The 20662-nt window shown below is 37.2% G+C and overlaps 1 protein-coding gene across 1 annotated transcript in view; it reads left to right on the forward strand.

Annotated features, from left to right (window-relative positions):
* The window catches only part of LOC150085819 (transmembrane and coiled-coil domain-containing protein 6), a 234285-nt gene that overhangs the window by 15301 nt on the left and 198322 nt on the right, over positions 1-20662 (forward strand). The window contains exons 2-3 of the mRNA XM_090374704.1: positions 8943-9036; positions 9208-9314. Of these exons, the coding sequence (XP_090230830.1) occupies positions 8968-9036; positions 9208-9314 (176 nt within the window). The 5' untranslated portion in view covers positions 8943-8967. The remainder of the gene's footprint in view (positions 1-8942; positions 9037-9207; positions 9315-20662) is intronic.

A 20662-nucleotide genomic window follows, 5' to 3' on the forward strand; every position in this document is an offset into this window, starting at 1 on the left:
ACCTGAGCAGGGTCATCAACAGTTGACCCATCAATCTCAAGTGGACCAATCTGATTCATCCCCTTCCTTCTAGAGTTTACATAAGAAAAGAACTCTGCTGTTTTTCTTCGCATTCCTTGCCAAGGATCTCTCGTAATCTGCCTTCGCTTGCCTAACCTCCTTTGTAACTTGGTTACAGATCAACTTGTATCTATCATAGGCGTCTGTGTCACGTGTTAATTTGTATGTATCCCATGCATTTTTCTTCTCTGCCATATGCCTCATTAGTTCATCTGACATCCATTTAGGCCTAAACCTTGAACAATATTTCTTAGTTGGTATGTAAAGCCTAGTAGCTTCCAAGATAAGTTCTTTGAATGCTTCCCATTTTGAATTTGCTGTTGGCAATATCATCAGTTGATCTCACTGTATAGAATTTAAATACTGTCTCAGTCCATTGTAGTCGCCTTTACGAAAGCAATACCCCTTCCCTTTACCCCTAATGGTAGTTACCTCTTTGAGTAACTCCCACTTCAGCACCCTGTGATCACTGCCACCTAGTGGTTCATTTATCTGCAGATTCTTAATGCATGAAGAATCACTACTGATAATCAAATCAAGAGTATTACTCCCTCTAGTTGCCTCCCGAACATGCTGATGTAGAAAACAATCATCCAATAAATCCACAAAAGCCTTGCTACTGTGTGAGTGACCAGCCCCCAAATTCCAGTCAATATCTGGGAAATTAAAATCCCCCATTATAAGACTCTCTGATTTACTGGCCCACTCTATTTCTCCGAACAGTTTCTTATTATACTCATCAGAGTCATTAGGCCTATAGCACACTCCTACTCTCAATTTTGATCTCCCAATGCTTATGTCACACCAAACTGACTCTACACTGCACTGTCCAGCGATGTCGACTGGCTTCACTTCCTTGGATTTTATGTGTTTTTTAACTAATAGCATAACCCCTCCTCCCTTCCTATCCTGTCTATCCTTTCTGTAGACATTGTACTCCCCAAATTCCAGTTCTGCATTCCTTATATCTGTGTGACACCACGTCTCTGAAATCTCCACAATATCTGCCTTTGATGTTTTGAGCAATACCTCAAATTCATCAAATTTATTTACTAAACTCCTAGCATTGGTGTACACACAAGTATACATGCACCTGTTCTTTTTCTTAGCTACCCTAACACAACTGTACCCCAATGATTCCCAGCAGTCTCTGAAATATCCTGCATCTTATTTTCCAGGCTGCGGCTCATTCCAATAGAAGCAGTGCAAGAATCACTTTCACCTCTGCCAGTGGCTACTGTTAATCTATTAGTCCTTGTATCTCCCCAATCTAGCAGTTTTCCGACCCACCTAACACTGCCTCGATAGCATCAGCAAACATTCTTGCACCCTTTCTATTTAAGTGTATCCCATCCCTGTAGAAGCAGTCTCTCCTGTTAACAAGTACAGACCAGGCTGAAAAAAATTCTACCCCTTGAGCCCTGCACAATCTTTCCAGGGCTGAATTGATCGACAGGGCTCTCATCATATACTCCCTCCTATCGTGTCTGGGCAGAATTGCAGACACTTTCAATTTCAACCCTAATTCACGGCTTTTTTTTTATCAATGACCTGTACTTGTCAAGTAATTCCGATCATTGACAAGACACCATGAGCTACTCTTGCAGACTGTCTGCACTGCTCAGAAAACTTCATATCTGCCTGCACAATTACCCCTAGGTCCTTTTCATTCTCTACCACTGTCAGTGTGGTACCATAGAGTTGATATATTACTCTGGGATTACTGCTTCCCATATGTAGTACAGTGGATTCCGGTTATTTGGGCCACCCGTTAATCGGGGGCAGCCATTTATTTGTGGCAAATCTTAAAAAGCAGAACCGAATCAATAAAATTGCCAGGGTTTACTTCGCTTAATTGGGACAACATGCCGTTTAATCGGGGCAAGAGACCGCAGCACTTAAGATTACCCTACGGTTGCCTCCGACTGTACCACGTAGTTCGATTGGATTTCTGGAGGTCACACCCATAAAACAATAAAAACAATTAGCAGTCACCTGTTTATTGGGCTTTTCTGTTAGCGAAATCTATCATAAACTATAGTAAACTCGATCTTATTGAATTTGCGATAATACTGACAGCTGGAATTCTGTGAGTTATTATGGTAAAATGTGTTTACATTGCTATGGAATCTTCAATCATATAAAAAAAAAATAATTTTCAGAATCTTCTCTTCATTCCCATTTTTAAAGCTTCGTAACTAGTTACTCCGTTCTCACTTGCACATATCGTGTTACTTGCAATTTGTGTGTGCTGTGTTTTTTGTTATTGATTGCTTATCTTTTTACTGTTTTAAATTTTAACCCCCACCTACAAATGACAGTGAACAAAAATGTCAACTAGTTAATATGTAGCTATTACAGTATGTATTAATTATTCCGATTATCACGTATATTCTTCCGAATTTCACGTATCATTTAATTTTTGGTAAAGTAATAAAGGGCAAATTTGTGCTTAATATATCTTTACTTTTATAGCCGGTGGATAATATTCCTCCTATTTTCGCTGATTAGAATCGGTGTTTAATAGAATTAAAATTCAATTCACAAACTTGATTACAATGACCGGCACTTATACACATCGTATAGTGAACGGTACTTTACTATGGTGAGTTCTTCGTAACGTGATTTGATTGTACAGTGAACCAATTGTAAAGCGGAGGTCCATTGCATTTTTAACTATTTACGTGAAACTTTGGATAATTGGTGCCGCCGCTTAATCGGGCCGAAATGTACTATTCCCGATGTGCCCCAAATAACCGGAATCGACTGTACTTTACATTTGTCAATGTTAAACTTCATTTGCCACCTCGCAGCCCATCTGCTCAACTTTTTTAGATCCTGCTGCAGCAGTGAACTGTCATTAGTGTCATTAACAACCCTTCCAACCTTCGTATCGTCTGCAAACTTGGACATTAAGCCTGATATACCATCATCAGTATCATTTATAAATACAGAAAACAACAATGGACCCAGCACTGAACCCCGAGGGACTCCATTAATAACATTAGTCCACGATGAGCAGTGTCCATTGATTACCACTCTCTGTCTTCTCCCACTCAACCATCCCTTTATCCATAGCAGCAATTTGCATCCAATGCCACACTGCTCCAATTTGTGCAGCAGTGTTCCATGTGCAACAGTGTCAAAGGCTTTTCTAAGATCCAAATATATGATATCAAAGTTATTCTTTGCATCCAGTTCCTTTGTGATTATATCATAGTATCAAATCAAATTAGTCAGGCAAGACTTCCCCTTAACAAAACCATGCTGTGTCCGAGCTATAACTGAAGTCTTCTCTAGATGATCCTGCAATGCTTCTTTAACCAGTGCCTCCATTAATTTCCCTGGAACAGAAGTTAAACTAACAGGTCTGTAATTACCTGTGTCTCCCTTTGATCCTCCTTTGTGGTTTGGGGTCACATTTGCACATCTCCAGTCCATGGGTACCTCCTCTGAGTCCAAGAAAGCTCTCATAATTATGGCTAAGAGTTTGCAGCCTCCTTTAATATAACTGGATAGATTCCATCCACCCCAGGTGCCTTCCTTGTGTTTATCTTCAACAATTTCTCCTCCACTTTGCTCTCAGTTATTACAAGATTCTCTAGCTTACTGCTAGAGTTGAATACACCTCTGGCATTCCCCTCGCTGAATAACTCCTCATGTGTGAATGTCGATGCAAAATATTCATTTAGTTCGTTAGCTACCTGAGCAGGGTCATCAACAGTTGACCCATCAATCTCAAGTGGACCAATCTGATTCATCCCCTTCCTTCTAGAGTTTACATAAGAAAAGAACTCTTTGCTGTTTTTCTTCGCATTCCTTGCCAAGGATCTCTCGTAATCTGCCTTTGCCTGTCTAACATCCATTGTAACTTGGTTATAGACCAGCTTATATCTATCATAGGCTACTGTGTCACATGTTAATTTATATGTATCGCATATATTTTCCTTCTCTGAAAAAAAAAAAAGATATTTCCCAGAAAAAAAAGTATAAAGCTATGTGCAGTAAAGAGAAGACTGTAATCCAAGAATGCCAAATGCCGATATTGCCTGGCATAAGAAATATTGAAAGGAAAAGGTACGAGTGCCTTGAACTATAACCAAAGAGAAACCTCTAAAAAAAACAAAAACTAATAAAATGTTATTATTAAAATTATTGCTAATTATTAGCTAATTTGATATTAGCTAATAATTGTCAATAGACATCCCGAAAAGAGAGAGTTGAATATAATGCACAACTATTACTAGAAACTAAAGGAAATTTACAGTGAGGAATTCTTTAAAACTACAGTTTACAGTCTTAACTTCCTTCAAACCCTGCATTTTAAAATGTGGCATTTTTCCCAAAAAAAAACAAACAAATCGAACCATTATGAAAGCAATTTTGTACTCATAAAATTTTGCATTTCTCATGAAGAATCAATGTGAAAAAAGGGTGACGTTTGAATAATACTATATCTTAGTATCAAAAATATAAGTGTTTCCAGCCTATTAGCCTTTAATTCACAGAGCAGTAAAATGCTACTCCAGTCTGTGAATCACAAGTTGAAGCTAACGGATCTGGGAGCAGTGTCAGCGCATGCCTGTTAAGTACCCTTGTGCAGCATTAGCATTTGATGCAAGAAAGCAAGCTTATGCAGCTTCAGTCAAAAAAAAAAAAAAAAAAAAAAAACCACTTCCACTTCACCCCTTTGTTCATTCGAAATACCTGTCCAGCTGAGCCTTAAACTTATTTAGGCTATCAACTTCCAAGACAAGGGATGGAAGTCTGTTCCAGTAGTGTCCTTGACAACCCTGCCAACCTTCGTATCGTCTGAAAATTTGGACATTAAGCTTGATATACCATCATCAATATCATTTATAAATACAGAAATGTCCATTGATTACCACTCTTTGCCTTCTCTCCCTCAACCACCCTTTTATCCATAACAGCAATTTGCCTCCAATGCCACTCTGCTCCAATTTGTGCAGCAGTCTTCCATGTGCAACAGTATCAAAAGCCTTTCTAAGATCCAAGTATATTATATCAAAGTTATTCCCTGCATCCAGTTCTTTTGTGACTGCATCGTAGTATCCAATCAAATTGGTCAGGGAAGACTTCCCCTTAACAAAACCATGCTGTGTCCGAGTTATAACTGAAGTCTTGTCTAGATGTTCCTGCAATGCTTCTTTAACCAGTGCCTCCATTAATTTTCCTGGAACAGAAGTTAAACTCACAGGGCTATAATTACTTGTATCGGCCTTTGATCCTTCTTTGTGAATTGGGGTCACATTTGCACATCTCCAGTCTATGGGTACCTCCCCTGAGTCCAAGGAAGCTCTCATAATTATGGCTAAGGGTTTGCTTACTTCCTATGCTGTCTCCTTTAATATAACTGGATAGATCCCATCCACCCCAGGTACCTTTCTTGTGTTTATCTTCAACAATTTCTCCTCCACTTTCATAGGCTTCTGTGTCACGTGTTAATTTGTATGTATTCCATGCATTTTTTTTCTCTGCCATATGTCTCATTAGTTCATCTGACATCCATTTAGGCCTAAACCTTGAACAATATTTCTTAGTTGGTATGTAAAGCCTAGTAGCTTCCAAGATAAGTTCTTTGAATGCTTCCTATTGTGAATTTTCTGTTGGTAACATCATCAGTTGGTCCCACTGTATAGAATTTAAATACTGTCTCAGTCCATCGTAGGTGCCTTTACGAAAGCAATAACCCTTCCCTTTACCCCTAATGGTAGTTACCTCTTTGAGTAAATCCCACTTTAGTACACTGTGATCACTGCCACCTAGTGGTTCATTTATCTGCAGATTCTTAATGCATGAAGAATCACTACTGATAATCAAATCAAGTGTATTACTCCCTCTAGTTGCCTCCGAACATGCTGATGTAGAAAACAATCATCCAATAAATCCACAAAAGCCTTGCTAGTGTGTGAGTGACCAGTCCCCAAATTCCAGTCAATATCTGGGAAATTAAAATCCCCCATTATAAGACTCTCTTATTTATTGCCCACTCTATTTCCCTGTACAGTATCTTATTATACTCATCAGAGTCATTAGGCCTATAGCACATTCCTACTCTCAATTTTGATCTCCCAATGCTTATGTCACACCAAACTGACTCGACACTGCACTGTCTAGTGATGTCGACTGGCTTCACTTCCTTGGATTTTATGTGTTTCTTAACTAAGAGCATAACCCCTCCTCCCTTCCTATCCTGTCTATCCTTTCTATAAACGTTGTACTCCCCAAATTCCAGTTCTCCATTCCTTATATCTGTGTGACACCACGTCTCTGAAATCCCAACAATATCTGCGTTTGATGTTTTGAGCAATATCTCAAATTCATCAAATTTATTTACTAAACTCCTAGCATTGGTGTACACGCAAGTATACATGCACCTGTTTCTATTCTTAGCTACCCTAACACAACCCATGTGTTTACTTGTACCGCAATGACTCCCAGCAGTCTCTGAAATATCCTGCATCTTGTTTTTCAGGCTTCTGCTCATTGCAATAGAAGCAGTGCAAGAGTTACTTTCACCTCTGCCAGTGGCTACTGTTAATCTATTAGTCTTTGTCTCCTCCCAAGCTAGCAGTTTTTCGACCCACCTAACACTGCCTCGATAGCATCAGCAAATATTCTTGCATCCTTTCTATTTAAGTGTATCCTATCCCTGTAGAAGCAGTCTCTCCTGTTAACAAGTAATGTCCAGGCTAAAAAAAATTGTACCCCTTGAGCCTTGCACAAATCTTTCCAGGGCCGTATTGATCGTCAAGGCTCATATCATGTACTCCCTTCTATCGTGTCAGGGCAGAATTGCAGACACTTTCAAATTCAACCGTAATTCACAGCTTTTTTTTCAACAGTGACCTGTACTTGTTAAGTAATTCTGCCGGTCTCCTACTCTTCATATCATTAGTGCCAACATGTGCAACATGTACATTGTATTGGTATCCCCCCCCCCGCAAAAAAGAAATAATAAAGAATTATTATTCTTCACTAACTTGCTTCATATAATGGAGCTCCTGAGTCAGTCATTAATTCAGAAATATTGAATCAGTAGACAAGTGAATCTTCCTGGAAATAGTATGTAATGAAAATGAGCTCTTTTTTATGGTGTCTGTACAAAGAAAATATATCTGGAAAGAATGAGAAAATGTGAATCTGTAGCAGATAAGGGCTATGTATAATGATCTTATAGCAGATGGTAGATTTGCATATAGAATGTCCTTTTTATTTTTAGCCTTTAAATAAGCAAGGAGAGCAGTCATCTCCATAGCTTCTTGGCTCATACCAGACCATGGGAATAGTAAAAAATTAGAGACTTTCTTGACTCCAATTTCTCAACACAAGTTGCTTTATTTTGTCACCAAATTTCATGCAGAAATATGCACAGTACTCCATTTTAACCTTCCATCGCTCATACAGTCCTCAAGTTAAGAAAGACATTTGCATGGCACTTATATGATACCCTCTTTTTTTAATTATAAAAACTTAAATTTTTAGCTTTCTTTTTTCTGAATTGAAAAACATTGATCTGTTAATTATGATTTTCTAAACTCAGTGAAAAAATATCGAATAAAAATAAATGAAAGAAACCAATAATAATGAAGTTTTCATCATGTTGTTTAGAATTTAAGGTCACTGATCCCTGGATTGGAACCCAGATGCTTGCTTGGCACGTGGTGGATTTAACATCAACACTGCATTTTTGTCAGCATTTAGGTGTCAGCAAATGTCACATTTAGCTTGTACACTACATTTTTGTCAGCTGTTCACATTTAGCTGGTAAAACAAATCTCTTGAGCAAGGTTAGACACTTGTTGCTTGTGTCTCACCAATGCCATGTGGGAATAAACAGAAGTTTTGCTTGCTTGGCATCTGCTAAATGTCACACGTAAAATGTAATGCTTCATAATTCATAGTGTATCAAATCGAAAAGAGAAAAATACTTTATAAGCAGTTAGAGAATATTGGTGGGCAAAGGTACAGGGAGGATTTGATTTGATTTACAAATTTAGAACAAAAAAAAAAAAAATTTAAAAATAGTGACATCTGTCAGATGCCATATAAACAATGGAATTTCAACAAATTCCATAATATTTTTCTGATTTGTTACAAAAAAAGCTACCACAAATATAGCAAATGCATTTGTTTCTATTATTTATGCTGCCTCTTGTTGACTCTGCACTATAAAACTTATAGGTATAAACGTGGTTTTACTTTAATTGTTTAGTATGAATTAAAACTATATAGAAAAGGTTTTTTGGTAATAAACTTTCCACTTATATATTAATACCATCTTTGGCTCTGCACTTTAAACACTATGGAACTCTTGAAAAATCAGTAGCCAGTTGTTCCAAACCTTGTAATAATAATAAAAAATGCAATATCATTTTTATGTATTTTAATCAAAACCTTAGAAAAGAGTATATGGCATTTAAAAAAAAAAAAAAAAAAATGCAGATATGATGAAGAAAAAGTGGATGTAATTTTTGAAATTTGCATACATGAATTGAACTGAATCATGGAATGTGTTGTTTGAAGCAACTGTTGATGTGCCATTTGACTTCTTGATGTATGTTTTATAAACTAAATTATAAATCCTCTTTTTATTATCAGTTTTAGTCATTTGTATATCAAAAATTTGAATGTACATACAAAGGAGGAAGACCTTTTCGGAATTCTTCCCAAATTATCATAAGAAGGGTGCAGTGCAGTGCGGTAATGATAACTTATACACTGAATTGTACATTTTACTTTAACTGGTAAGCACAGACTTTTTTCTCTGATCAGGTCAAGGTATTTGATAAAGTTTTTTATTGTATATTCATCTGAATTAATTTCTCGCATAAGCAAACAGTATGATTCTGTTGTTTTAGAATCTGGAAACAGCAACAAAGTGAAATGTTAAGCAATAAAAGGGCCAGATTTGACAGGGATAGACCAACCCTGAAAGTGATTGGCATACAGGAGGTAAGATGAAATAGATGGACTTTTATTTATATTGAAATTTAATTCTCTCTGTTTTCCTCCCTTCTACTCCTGGATAAAAAAAACAGATGTTATTAAATTTATTTAAGTGTAAATTTTCTTAAGTGTATCCATAGATAGCAATATTTTATTACTTTTTTCCTGCTTGGTTAGGTTGAAAATTTAACAGTTGAGTTTAAAAAAAGAAAAGGTCTTGAAACACTAAAATCATTAAAGAGAGCTGTAGCAGAAAGTGATGAGCATATTCAAGCATTTCTTAGGTAAGAATTTTGAAATCCAACTTCACTATACACCAGATAATCAGTAGTCAGTAAGTCAGTAAAGTATTCCAGACACAGTATTCTACACAGTATTGCAATAGTCAGTAAAGTATTCCAGACACAGTATTCTACATTTGGAATTGCCGATGTGGAATTACTGCAAAGGTAATTCATCTCATTTTAGAAAGGACATAGAATAAAAGAAGTAACAGTAGAAGTCCACAGTTGCATATCAAAATTAGATATGCAACTGTGGTAGAAATTAAGTAAACAAATTTTAAGTACGAATTTGTACATAAAACATTTGTACATGTGTTCAAAGAAAGTGTATCACCCCTTAAAATTGTAATTGTCATCTGAATAACGTAGTATATGGCAATATTTCTTATTGGTTGCATCAGATAAGATTGGCACGATTGTCAAATATTACTTAGCTTTGCCTTAACTATTAATAAATATCTTTTGTTTATATTTCTATTTGGAATGCTAGTCATTAATATAACATGCCATCGCAAAAAAGGGTTAGATAGTTAAATTCCCAGGCGATGCACTTTCTGTGAATACCAGTATATATTATGTAGTTTATTCAGTTACCTTTATTCACTGTTTCAGGACTCATTGAATAAAAGCATTTATTATCTAAATTTAAAGGATTATAAGTAAAAAGTACAGAGAAGATTATCCCATTGCATAAGGCATTGGTTAGGCTACATCTGGAATACTGCATTGCAATAGTCAGTAAAGTATTCCAGACACAGTATTCTACATTTGGAATTGCCGATGTGGAATTACTGCAAAGGTAATTCATCTCATTTTAGAAAGGACATAGATCTGTTGGAAAGGGTGCAGAGAAGAGTAACAAATTTAGCCGAGTGATAGGGGATTTATAAATTTAAATTGCTAAAAATTAGCCATTTTATTCCCTTCAGTCAAATCATCTGTGTGATGATCTAATTGAAGTGTGTATGGCTTTAAAAGGGTTAAGTAAGTTTAAATACTGATAGCTTCTTTACCACACCATTATCTCTCTCTCCCCCCACCCACCGGATGAATCATATGTTTACTTGATATTGATGGTTCGACTGTTGATTATCCTGCTCAGATAACTGAAAAACCGAATGAGTATTTTGCCTCTACATTCAAATATGAGGAAAGTGGAAGACAGCAGCTTATTAAACTCTAACAGGGAGCTAAATGATTTCATAATAACTGAGAGCAAAGTGGAAGAGAAATTGTTGAAGTTAAACATATGAACGGCACCTGGGGTAGATGGCATCTGTCCAGTTATATTAAAGGAAACAGGAAAATAAGTAAGCAAACCCTTAGCCATAATTATGAGAGCATTCTTGGACTCAGGGGAGGTCTCCACGGACTAGAGATGTGCAAATGTATCCCCAATTCACAAAGGGGAGGATCAAAGGATGATCAACTAATTACAGACCTGTTAGTTTAACTTCTATTCAGGGGAAAATAATGGAGTCACTGGTTAAAGAAGCATTGCAGGTTCATCTAGACAAGCTGCAGTAATAATTATATCACAGCATGGGTTTGTTAAGGGGAAGTCTTGTCTGACCAATTTTATTGGCTACTACGATGTGGTGACAAAGGAACTCGATGCAAAAAAATAATTTTGATATCATATATTTGGATCTTAGGAAGGCTTTTGACACTGTTGCACATGGAAGACTACTGTACAAATTGGAGCAGTATGGCGTTAAGGGCAAGTTGCTTCATTGGATAAAAGAATGGTTGAGTGGGAGAAGACAAGAGATTGGTAATTGATGGACACTGCTCTTTAGGACTAATGTTATTAGTGGAGTCCCCCAGGGTTTGGTGTTGGACCCATTGTTGTTTTGTATATTTATTATTATTATTATTATTAAGTATTAGGTGCAAGAAAGCCGAGGCTTATGCTGCACCAGCCAAAAAAAAAAAAAAAAAAAAAAATTTCTGAATTATCCTCAGAGTAAAAGAAAGAGAGAGAGAGAGAAGCAGAAGGGAATCACCAAGAAAGAGAAGGATGGTGATATCCAGCTCGGGACTCTGGGTGTGCCAAGCCCATACTCACCAGATGTGAGCCCCTGGGGAAATAGCACGCTCCTACTCTCAATTTTGCTTTCCCAGTGCTTATATCATACTAAACTGACTCAACACTGCACTGCTCACCCATGTCAGCTGGATTCACTTCCTTAGATTTTGTGTTTCTTAACTAATAGCATAACCCCTTCTCTTTCCTATCTTTTCTATCATTTCTGTACACGTACTCGCCAAATTCCAATTCTGCATTCCTTATTTATATCTGTGTGACACCATGTCTCTGATAACCCAACAATATCTGCCTTTCATGTTTTGACCAGCACCTGAAATTTATTTACTAAACTCCTAGCACTGGCGTACATGCAAGTATACATGCATCTGTTCTTATTCTTAGCTACCCTAACACAGCCCATATATATACTTGTTCCATAATGACTCCCAGCAGTCTCTGAAATCCACGGCACCTTGTTTTCCAGGCTGCTGCTCATTCCAATAGAAGCAGTGGAAGAATCACTTTTACCTCTACCAGTGGTTACTGTTAATCTATTAGCCCGTGTATTGCCCCAAGCTAGCAGTTTTCCCAACCCACCTATCACTGCCTCGATAGCATTAGTAAATAGCATATGTCTTTACTTATCCAGAATTTTGCATATTGTGTTATTATTATTATTTATATTGCTAGTTTAGGATATTTTGTTTATTACATTTAGAATCTAATAGTAATTATTTCAACATATCAAATATTTACATTGATTGTATAATGTTTTATTTCAACAATGGCATTAGGACTTGCTATTAGAATGTTTCATAGTTAAACACCCACCCACCCACCAGCAGAGATCTTCAAGTGTGAGATTTGTGGCAGAAATTTCATTTTCTGCTTTCTTTTTCTGTTTAGCATTAGTAGAGGCATATGATGCAAGAAAGCAAGCTTATGCAGCATCAGCCAAAAAAAAAAAAAAAAACTTCCACTTCATGCCTCCATTCGTTGGAAATACCTGTCCAGCTGAGCCTTAAATTTATTTAGGCTATCAACTTCCACAACAAGGGATGGAAGTCTGTTCCATCAACCAACTACCCGCTGGTTAAAGGAAAATTTCCGCACATCTATCCTACATCTGACTTTCCTCAATTTGAATTTATGCCCTCTCAGGTGATTATTCTGAGCAGGAGGAAGAATCCCATCAGCATTGAGCATGCTCAAACCATTCAAGGCTTTATACACCTCTATCAGATCACCTCGCCGGTGCCTAGTCCCCAGACACTGTAATTTGAAAAACTAGTCTTTCTTCTTAAGAGCATTCACTAATCTTGTTGCCCTTCTCAGTACTCATTCCAGCAGCTCAACATCCTTCTTGAAATGAGGCCTCAAGACCTGTATACGGTACTCAAGGTGTAGCCTGACCATTGCCTTATACAAGGGAATAATCATCCTTTATCCCTGCTAGAAAAATTCCTGTATATCATTGACAAGGCACCATGAGCTACTCTTGCAGCCCATCTGCACTGCTCAGAGAATTTCATATCTGCCTGCACAATTACCCCCAGGTCCTTTTCATTCTCTACCACTGTCAGTGTAGTACCACAGAGTTGATACGTTGCTCTGGAGTTGCTGTTTCCCATATATAGTACTTTACATTTGTCAATGTTAAACTTCATTTGCCAGCCCATCTGCTCAACCTTTCCAGATCCTGTTGGAGTAGCATAGTGTCAGTAGTGTCCTTGACAACCCTGCCAACCTTCGTATCATCTGCAAACTTGGACATTAAGCTTGATATACCATCATCAATATCATTTATAAATACAGAAAACAACAATGGACCCAATACTGAACCCTGAGGGACTCCACTAATAATACTAGTCCATAATGAGCAGTGTCCATTGATTACCACTCTCTGTCTTCTCCCCCTCAACCACCCCTGTATCCATAGCAGCAATTTGCCTCCAATGCCACACTGCTCCACATTGCACATGGAAGACTGTGCAGCAGTCTTCCATGTGCAACAGTATCAAAAGCCTTTCTAAGATCCAAGTATATTATATCAAAATTATTCCCTGCATCCAGTTCTTTTGTGACTGCATCATAGCATCCAATCAAATTGGTCAGGCAAGACTTCCCCTTAACAAAACCATGCTGTGTCCTAGCTATAACTGAAGTCTTGTCTAGATGATCCTGCAGTGCTTCTTTAACCAGTGCCTCCATTAATTTTCCTGGAACAGAAGTTAAACTCACAGGGCTATAATTACTTGTGTCAGCCTTTGATCCTTCTTTGTGAATTGGGGTCACATTTGCACATCTCCAGTTCATGGGTACTTCCCCTGAGTCCAAGGAAGCTCTCATAATTATGGCTAAGGGTTTGCTTACTTCCTTTGCTGCCTCCTTTAATATAACTGGATAGATCCCATCCACCCCAGGTGCCTTTCTTGTGTTTATCTTCAACAATTTCTCCTCCACTTTACTTTCAGTTATTACAAGATTATCTAGCTTACTGCCAGAGTTGAATATACCTCTGGCATTCCCCTTGCTGAATAACTCCTCATTTGTGAATGTCGATGCAAAATATTCATTTACTTTGTTAGCTATCTGAGCAGGATCATCTACAGTTGAACCATCGATATCAAGTGGACCAATCTGATTCATCACCTTCCTTCTAGAGTTTACATAAATAAAGAACCCTTTGCTGTTTTTCTTTGCATCCCTTGCCAAAGATTTCTCGTAATCTGCCTTCGCCTGCCTAACCTCCTTTGTAACTTGATTACAGATCAACTTATATCTATCATAGGCTTCTGTGTCACGTGTTAATTTATATGTATCCCATGCATTTTTCTTCTCTGTCACATGTCTAATTAGTTCATGTGACATCCATTTGGGCCTAAACCTTGAACAATATTTCTTAGTTGGTATGTAAAGTCTAGTAGGTTCCAAGTTAAGTTCTTTGAATGCTTACCATTTTGAATTTGCTGTTGGTAACATCATCAGTTGGTCCCACTGTATAGAATTTAAATACTGTCTCAGACCATCATAGTCGCCTTTACGAAAGCAATAACCCTTCCCTTTACCCCTGATGGTAGTTACCTCTTTGAGTAAATCCCACTTCAGCACACTGTGATCACTGCCACCTATTGGTTCCTTTATCTGCAGATTCTTAATGCATGAAGAATCACTACTGATAATCAAATGAAAAGTATTACTCCCTCTAGTTGCCTCCTGAACATGCTGATGTATAAAACAATTATCCAATAAATCCACAAAAGTCTTGCTAGTGTGTGAGTGACCAATCCACAAATTCCAGTCAATTATGAATGATATTGAAGAAGGTATATCAAGTTTAATGTCAAAGTTTGCAGATGATACAAAGGTTGGCATGGTTGTTAATAACTATGCTGCAACAAGATATGGAGGAGTTGGGCAGATGGGCTGAGAAGTGGCAACTGAAGTTTAACATTAAGAAATGCAAAGTACTGCATATGGGTAGCAGTAACCTCAGAAAAATGTATCAACTGTGTGGTGCTGCATGGCACGCAGCAGCTCCAGGAGCTATCCTGCAAAGTCCTTTGACCATTCCTGTAGAACATAGTCTTTGATGAATTTCTTGTAATGGACCTGTGGCGGTGGGTATGACACGAAGCCTTTGCTGATTACCTAGTTTTGACTGGGTCGGCGGACTCAAGGGCACGACTGGAAGCCCTGGTCAGCCAAGCACTGCGGATCCTTCAGGAATGGATGACGAGTCACTGCGTAAAGATATCATCGATGAAGACTTGCTGAAACATACTGAAGGGTATGCTTGATAGCAGAAGATCACCCCAAATTAAGCTCCAAGGAAACACGATAAAGCTGATGAGACAAGTGAAATATCTTTGACTTATTATAGATAACAACCTCTCCTTTAAACCACCCCTCCAATAGCTCGGACACAGTATGGGTTTGTTAAGGGGAAGTCTTGTCTGACCAATTTGATTTAATACTACAATGTGGTTACAAAGGAATTGGATGCAAAAAAATGATTTTAATATCATATATTTGGATCTTAGAAAGGCTTTTGATACTGTTGCACATGTGAGATTGCTGCACAAATTGGAGCAGTGTGTCATTGGAGGCAAATTGCTGCTATGGATAAAGGGATGGTTGAGTGGGAGAAGACAGTGGTAATCAATGGACCCTGCACTTCGTGGACTAATGTTATTAGTGGAGGCCACCAGGGTTCAGTGTTGGGTCCATTGTTGTTTTCTGTATTCATTAATGATATTGATGATGGTATACCAGGCTTAATGTTGAAGTTTGCAGACGATACAAAGGTCGGTAGGGTTGTTAATGACACTAATGACAGTACCCCTGCTGCAACAGGATCTAGAAAAGTTGAGCAGATTGGCTGAGAGGTGGCAACTGAAGTTTAACATTGACAAATGTAAAGTACTGTATATGGGAAATAGGAACTCCAGAGCAACGTATCAACTCTGTGATACTACACTGACAGTGGTAGAGAATGAAAAGGACCTGGGGGTAATTGTGCAGGCAGATATGAAATTCTCTGATCAGTGCAGATGGGCTGCAAGAGTAGCTCATGGTGTCTTGTCAATGATATACAGGAATTTTTCTAGCAGGGATAAAGGATGATTATTCCCTTGTATAAGGCAATGGTCAGGCTACACCTTGAGTACTGTATACAGGTCTTGAGGCCTCATTTCAAGAAGGATGTTGAGCTGCTGGAATGAGTACAGAGAATGGCAACAAGATTAGTGAATGGAACAAAGGGTAGTTGTTATGAAGAAAGGCTTAAGTTTTGCAAATTACAGTGTCTGGAGACTAGACACCTGCGAGGTGATCTGATTGAGGTGTACACAGCCTTGAATGGTTTGAGCATGCTCAGTGCATAAATTCAAATTGAGGAAGCACTGTTGTAGGATGGATATGCAGAAGTTTGCCTTTAGCCAGCAGGTGGTTGATTGCTGGAACAAACTTCTATCTGTCGTTGTAGAAGTTGAAAGCTTAAATAGATTGAAGGCAGAACTATAGAAACATTTGGAGCGAGTGGATGGGGGAAATAAGAAGGCTTTTTTTTTTTTCTTTTTTTGGTTGATGCTATATAAGCTTTCTTCTTGCGTCATCTGCCTTTGCTAATGCTAATAACAAATTTTAATAAGACAATAGAAATAAGTCTTATTTTAAAAACGTTTTATTTGAAACTATAAATTATTTTTTAAATTAATTATATAAAGTCCTGAAACTAAACATAAAATTATTTAATTAGTTACTTTAATTATAAAAATCCTAAAACTTAAACGGATAATATAAAATATATTTTTATTTTGTGAAATATTTGGGTAACATAGTTTGTCTGGGTGATGTTGTTTTTTGTTGAGTTCTTTTATTTTCTAAAATAGTTTCAAAATAATTTAATAATTGTAATATTTTATTATTATCTAAATTGCAAGATAAATTTTTAAGTCCTAAAACATTATTTAAACTGTACATTTCAATTTTAATTTATTCAGTATCTGGTTCATCCTTGGTATTTTATATTTTCATATAAATTGTCATTGTTGTCAATGTTCCTTGCAGAATAATAAAGTTCTTCTTCCCAGTTTTCACAATCATTTTCACATGTGAGCAAACCTTTTTCAAATTCTGTATCAAGGTTTACATTTATTTGCTTTCCAAGTTGAACAATTTCTTTTTGTACTTCTATAAAATTGGTTCTAACCTCAACCTTCATGTTGGCATCACAGTTAATTCCACATTTATTGAAACACTTTTGGATAGTATTTTCACTAACAGTATTCCAGGCCAATTTTATGTATTCAGCATTTGCTAGTGAAATTTTTTGATCTAATTCTTCAACATTTTGTGCCATGTCCATATTGCTGCTAATGTAGTTAAAATATGTTGGCAGTAGAACAGTTTAAATGATTGGATGATACCTTGGTTCAGTGGTTGACAAACGCTTGCTGTATTAGCAGGAAGAATTAATAAATTGACATTACTTAAATTAAAATTTTTGGGATGACATGGAGCATTATTTAATAATAGTAAGATTATGAATTAATCTTACTTATGAATTATGAATAGTAAGATTATAATTTTGAAGCTGTTCAGAAAAAATAGCATTAGTTATCCATGCTTTTTTATTGGTGTACCAATCAACATTCATGGATGCCATATTTATTTTTTTTAAACATCTTGGTCTCAGTGCAGTATTAATTGTTCTTTGTTCTTTTTGTCCGGAAGAATTTATACACAGTAAAATTGTCACTCTTTATCTTTCTTTTTTATAATTTAAAGAATGGAAACCTTTAAACACTAATGATTACTTGGTAAAGCATGATGAAAAGAGGCCAGTTTCATCTAAACAAATGAAACCAACACCAGGTGCTAGGAAGCATGTGCATCCTAGCATAGTATATTTTACAGAGCCAAAGGAAATCTTGGATCTGCTTGACTTCTATGACACAGTTGAAAAAAACAATGTCTGGAAAATAAAGAGAAAATATACGTTACATCCTCCATCGAATTGATGTGCAATTGATTTGCTAATGCTCTAGGGGACACATTTGCTAAAGTGAATTCTGAAACACCTTACCCCCTCCTGAGTTTCTGGCCCTCAAACAAAAATATGGAAAACAGCCACTGCAAATACTTTCAAATGATCTTGCGGACTATATTCAGCCTTTAACTGAACAAGATGCATATATTAAATGCAATAGCATCATTAATACACAGCCATTTCTGAATTAATTGAGGCTTTAGCCCTAAATGCATCTTAGTCTAAACAAGGTGCTTAATATGACTTTTTATGTCACAGTAAACATCCATTATGAGATGATAAAACATCTCATAATGGATGTTGTTAACAGAATCTATCTTAAAAAGCAGTTTCCAGATTCCTGGTATAGGACAACCATGCTTTCCCTCTCCAAGCCAGGAAATGATTCAAAATCTCAAACACTTGCCGTTCTATTGCTCTGGCCAGCTGTTTGTGCAGAATTCTGAAAGAATGGTCACTGCTTGTCTTATGTGGTATCTAGAAACTGACATTCTTTCTGGGATGCAGCATGGCTTCCAAAGGAACAGGTCAACTCTTGATTGTTTCTTTTAATCAGATTAGAAACATCTGTCTGAGATGCATTTCTTAAATGCTAGCACCTGGTGTTGGTTTCATTTGCAATGGAAAAAGCATGTGACACAGCTTGGAGATTTGGTATTTTCAAGGATATTAATAACCTTGGTCTTAGAGGCTGCCTCCCTGTTTTTATTAAGAATTTTATGTTAAACTATGTATTCCAAGTTTGTATGGAGTCCACTCTCTTTTGGACACCTTACCAAAAGGAGGGTGTTACCCAAGGATCAGTTCTAAGTGTTACTCTTTTTGCTGTCAAATTCTATTACTGAACAACTTCCTCCAATTGTAAACAGTTCTCTCTTTGTTGATGACCTTAGCATTTTTTTGCAGTCACACAACATGAGTCATCGAAAGCATACTATTAATTGTCTCCACCCTTGGGCAGTGGCTAATGGATTTAGATTTTCAACCCAGAATACCATTTCTATCCTCTTTTGTCAGAATCAAAACCTTCATCCTGAACTGGAACTAAAGCTTAGACAAAACACTATTCCAGTAACACCTGAAACAAAATTCCAAGGACTGATATAAGTGTACAAAGGAGCTAAATCTCCTACCTGCCATTTCCTCTAATGACTGGGGCACTGATCGTTGAATCCTACCTTGAATAAGTTGTGCACTTGTCTGGTCCCAACTAGATTATGGATCTCAGGTTTATGCCTCAGCTAGGAACAGCATTTTGTGATGGCTAGACCCAGTGTGTGATCAGGCTATTCATATTGTTACCGAAGCATTTAGACTTCAGTCTAGAGTCTGTGCATTGAAGCAACTGTGAACTGTCTTTGTTGCTTAGTCTCAGTCAGTTGTCTTTGCAGTATGCCTTTAAATTGAAATCCCTGCCAGTCTATCCCACGTGGGCATCTGTTCATGAACCACATTGGGAAAATATAGCAATTGCCAACTTATCCTTTGGTATTTGTGTCTGAGAGCTACTTGCAGCTCTTAACATCATGGTATACAAGGTTGCCCAGTCATCAAGGCAAACACTTCCACCCATGCTCACTTATCAACTCTCAATTTCTCTATTACAAATTGGACAAAAGTGTGCACTCTATCCGCTATCTATTAATGACTCTGTTGCCCCTAGAATTGAATACCGACTTCATTTCTGTCTTCACAGATGGCTCAAAACCTGTCATCTATGGGCTCTGCTGCTGTCTTCCCAGATATCCCAGTAATTTTCTGAGATAACGCCATATCTGAAAATATTCCTGACAAATGAAGTATGTACCCAGCAGAGTTATGCTATAGAGCAGGCCTTGGACCTTATTAATTATCTGACATATAATTCTTATGTAGTACTGTCTTAAGGCTCAGCAGACGTTACGTTCTCTTTCAGAATATTTATTTGACATTCGTTTCTGCTGGATCCCAAGCCACATTATGGCAGACATTGTAGCCAGGTCAGCAAAGCCCCTGAATTGTCAGGTTGTGCTGACCTGGCTATTTCCCCATACTGACTACAGGCAGATTATGCTAAACAAATTGTATTCCCAATATCAACATTCATGGCAGAGATAGTTCACAAACGAGCTAAATCAAATGAAGTCTGTAATCAAACACTGGTCTGCTCTGCACAGAGGCTTGCTCGGTTCTACATAGGGTGCAGTAATCTTACATATAAATTTCTGCTAAGGGATGATGACCCCCCCCCCCCCATGTCTGGGAGTTGTGGCATCGTTTTAACCATTTGCCACATTTTATCATGGTGTCCATGGTATAGACACAAATGTCTTATATTTTGCTGCTTTTAGTCATTTGACTGAGCCTTATATGCACAGTCAGAGAATTTTAATGGTCTGTGGCTCCTGTTTTTTAGTTACCTAAAATCTGCAAACACATTTAGTTTTATTTAATGTATAATTTTAATACTTATTTATATTTGTATATCTTTTATATCTGTTCATATATTTTTACCTTTATATATACTATAAATTCTTTTAGATGAAACAATCTATCATTATGGGTTGCTGTAACCTTGTCTTGTTTATATTTCTTTTATTTGTTTTATATGACCTGGTTTTGGCATGTTTAAGCTTAGTTGCTGATGTGCTAAAAAAACCCAAATCAAACTGAAATCCAAAGCTGAAACTGTCACGAAAAGACTCAGAAAACTTCGAAAGCTGATGGAACATGATAGGAGAGTCCTACAAAAATCATCCAATTGGCATGCAGGTTAGTGCTGTCACA

Source organism: Mastigoproctus giganteus, chromosome 5, assembly GCF_048544385.1.
Source record: "Mastigoproctus giganteus isolate SK-2022 chromosome 5, ASM4854438v1, whole genome shotgun sequence".
Lineage (NCBI taxonomy): Eukaryota > Metazoa > Arthropoda > Arachnida > Uropygi > Thelyphonidae > Mastigoproctus > Mastigoproctus giganteus.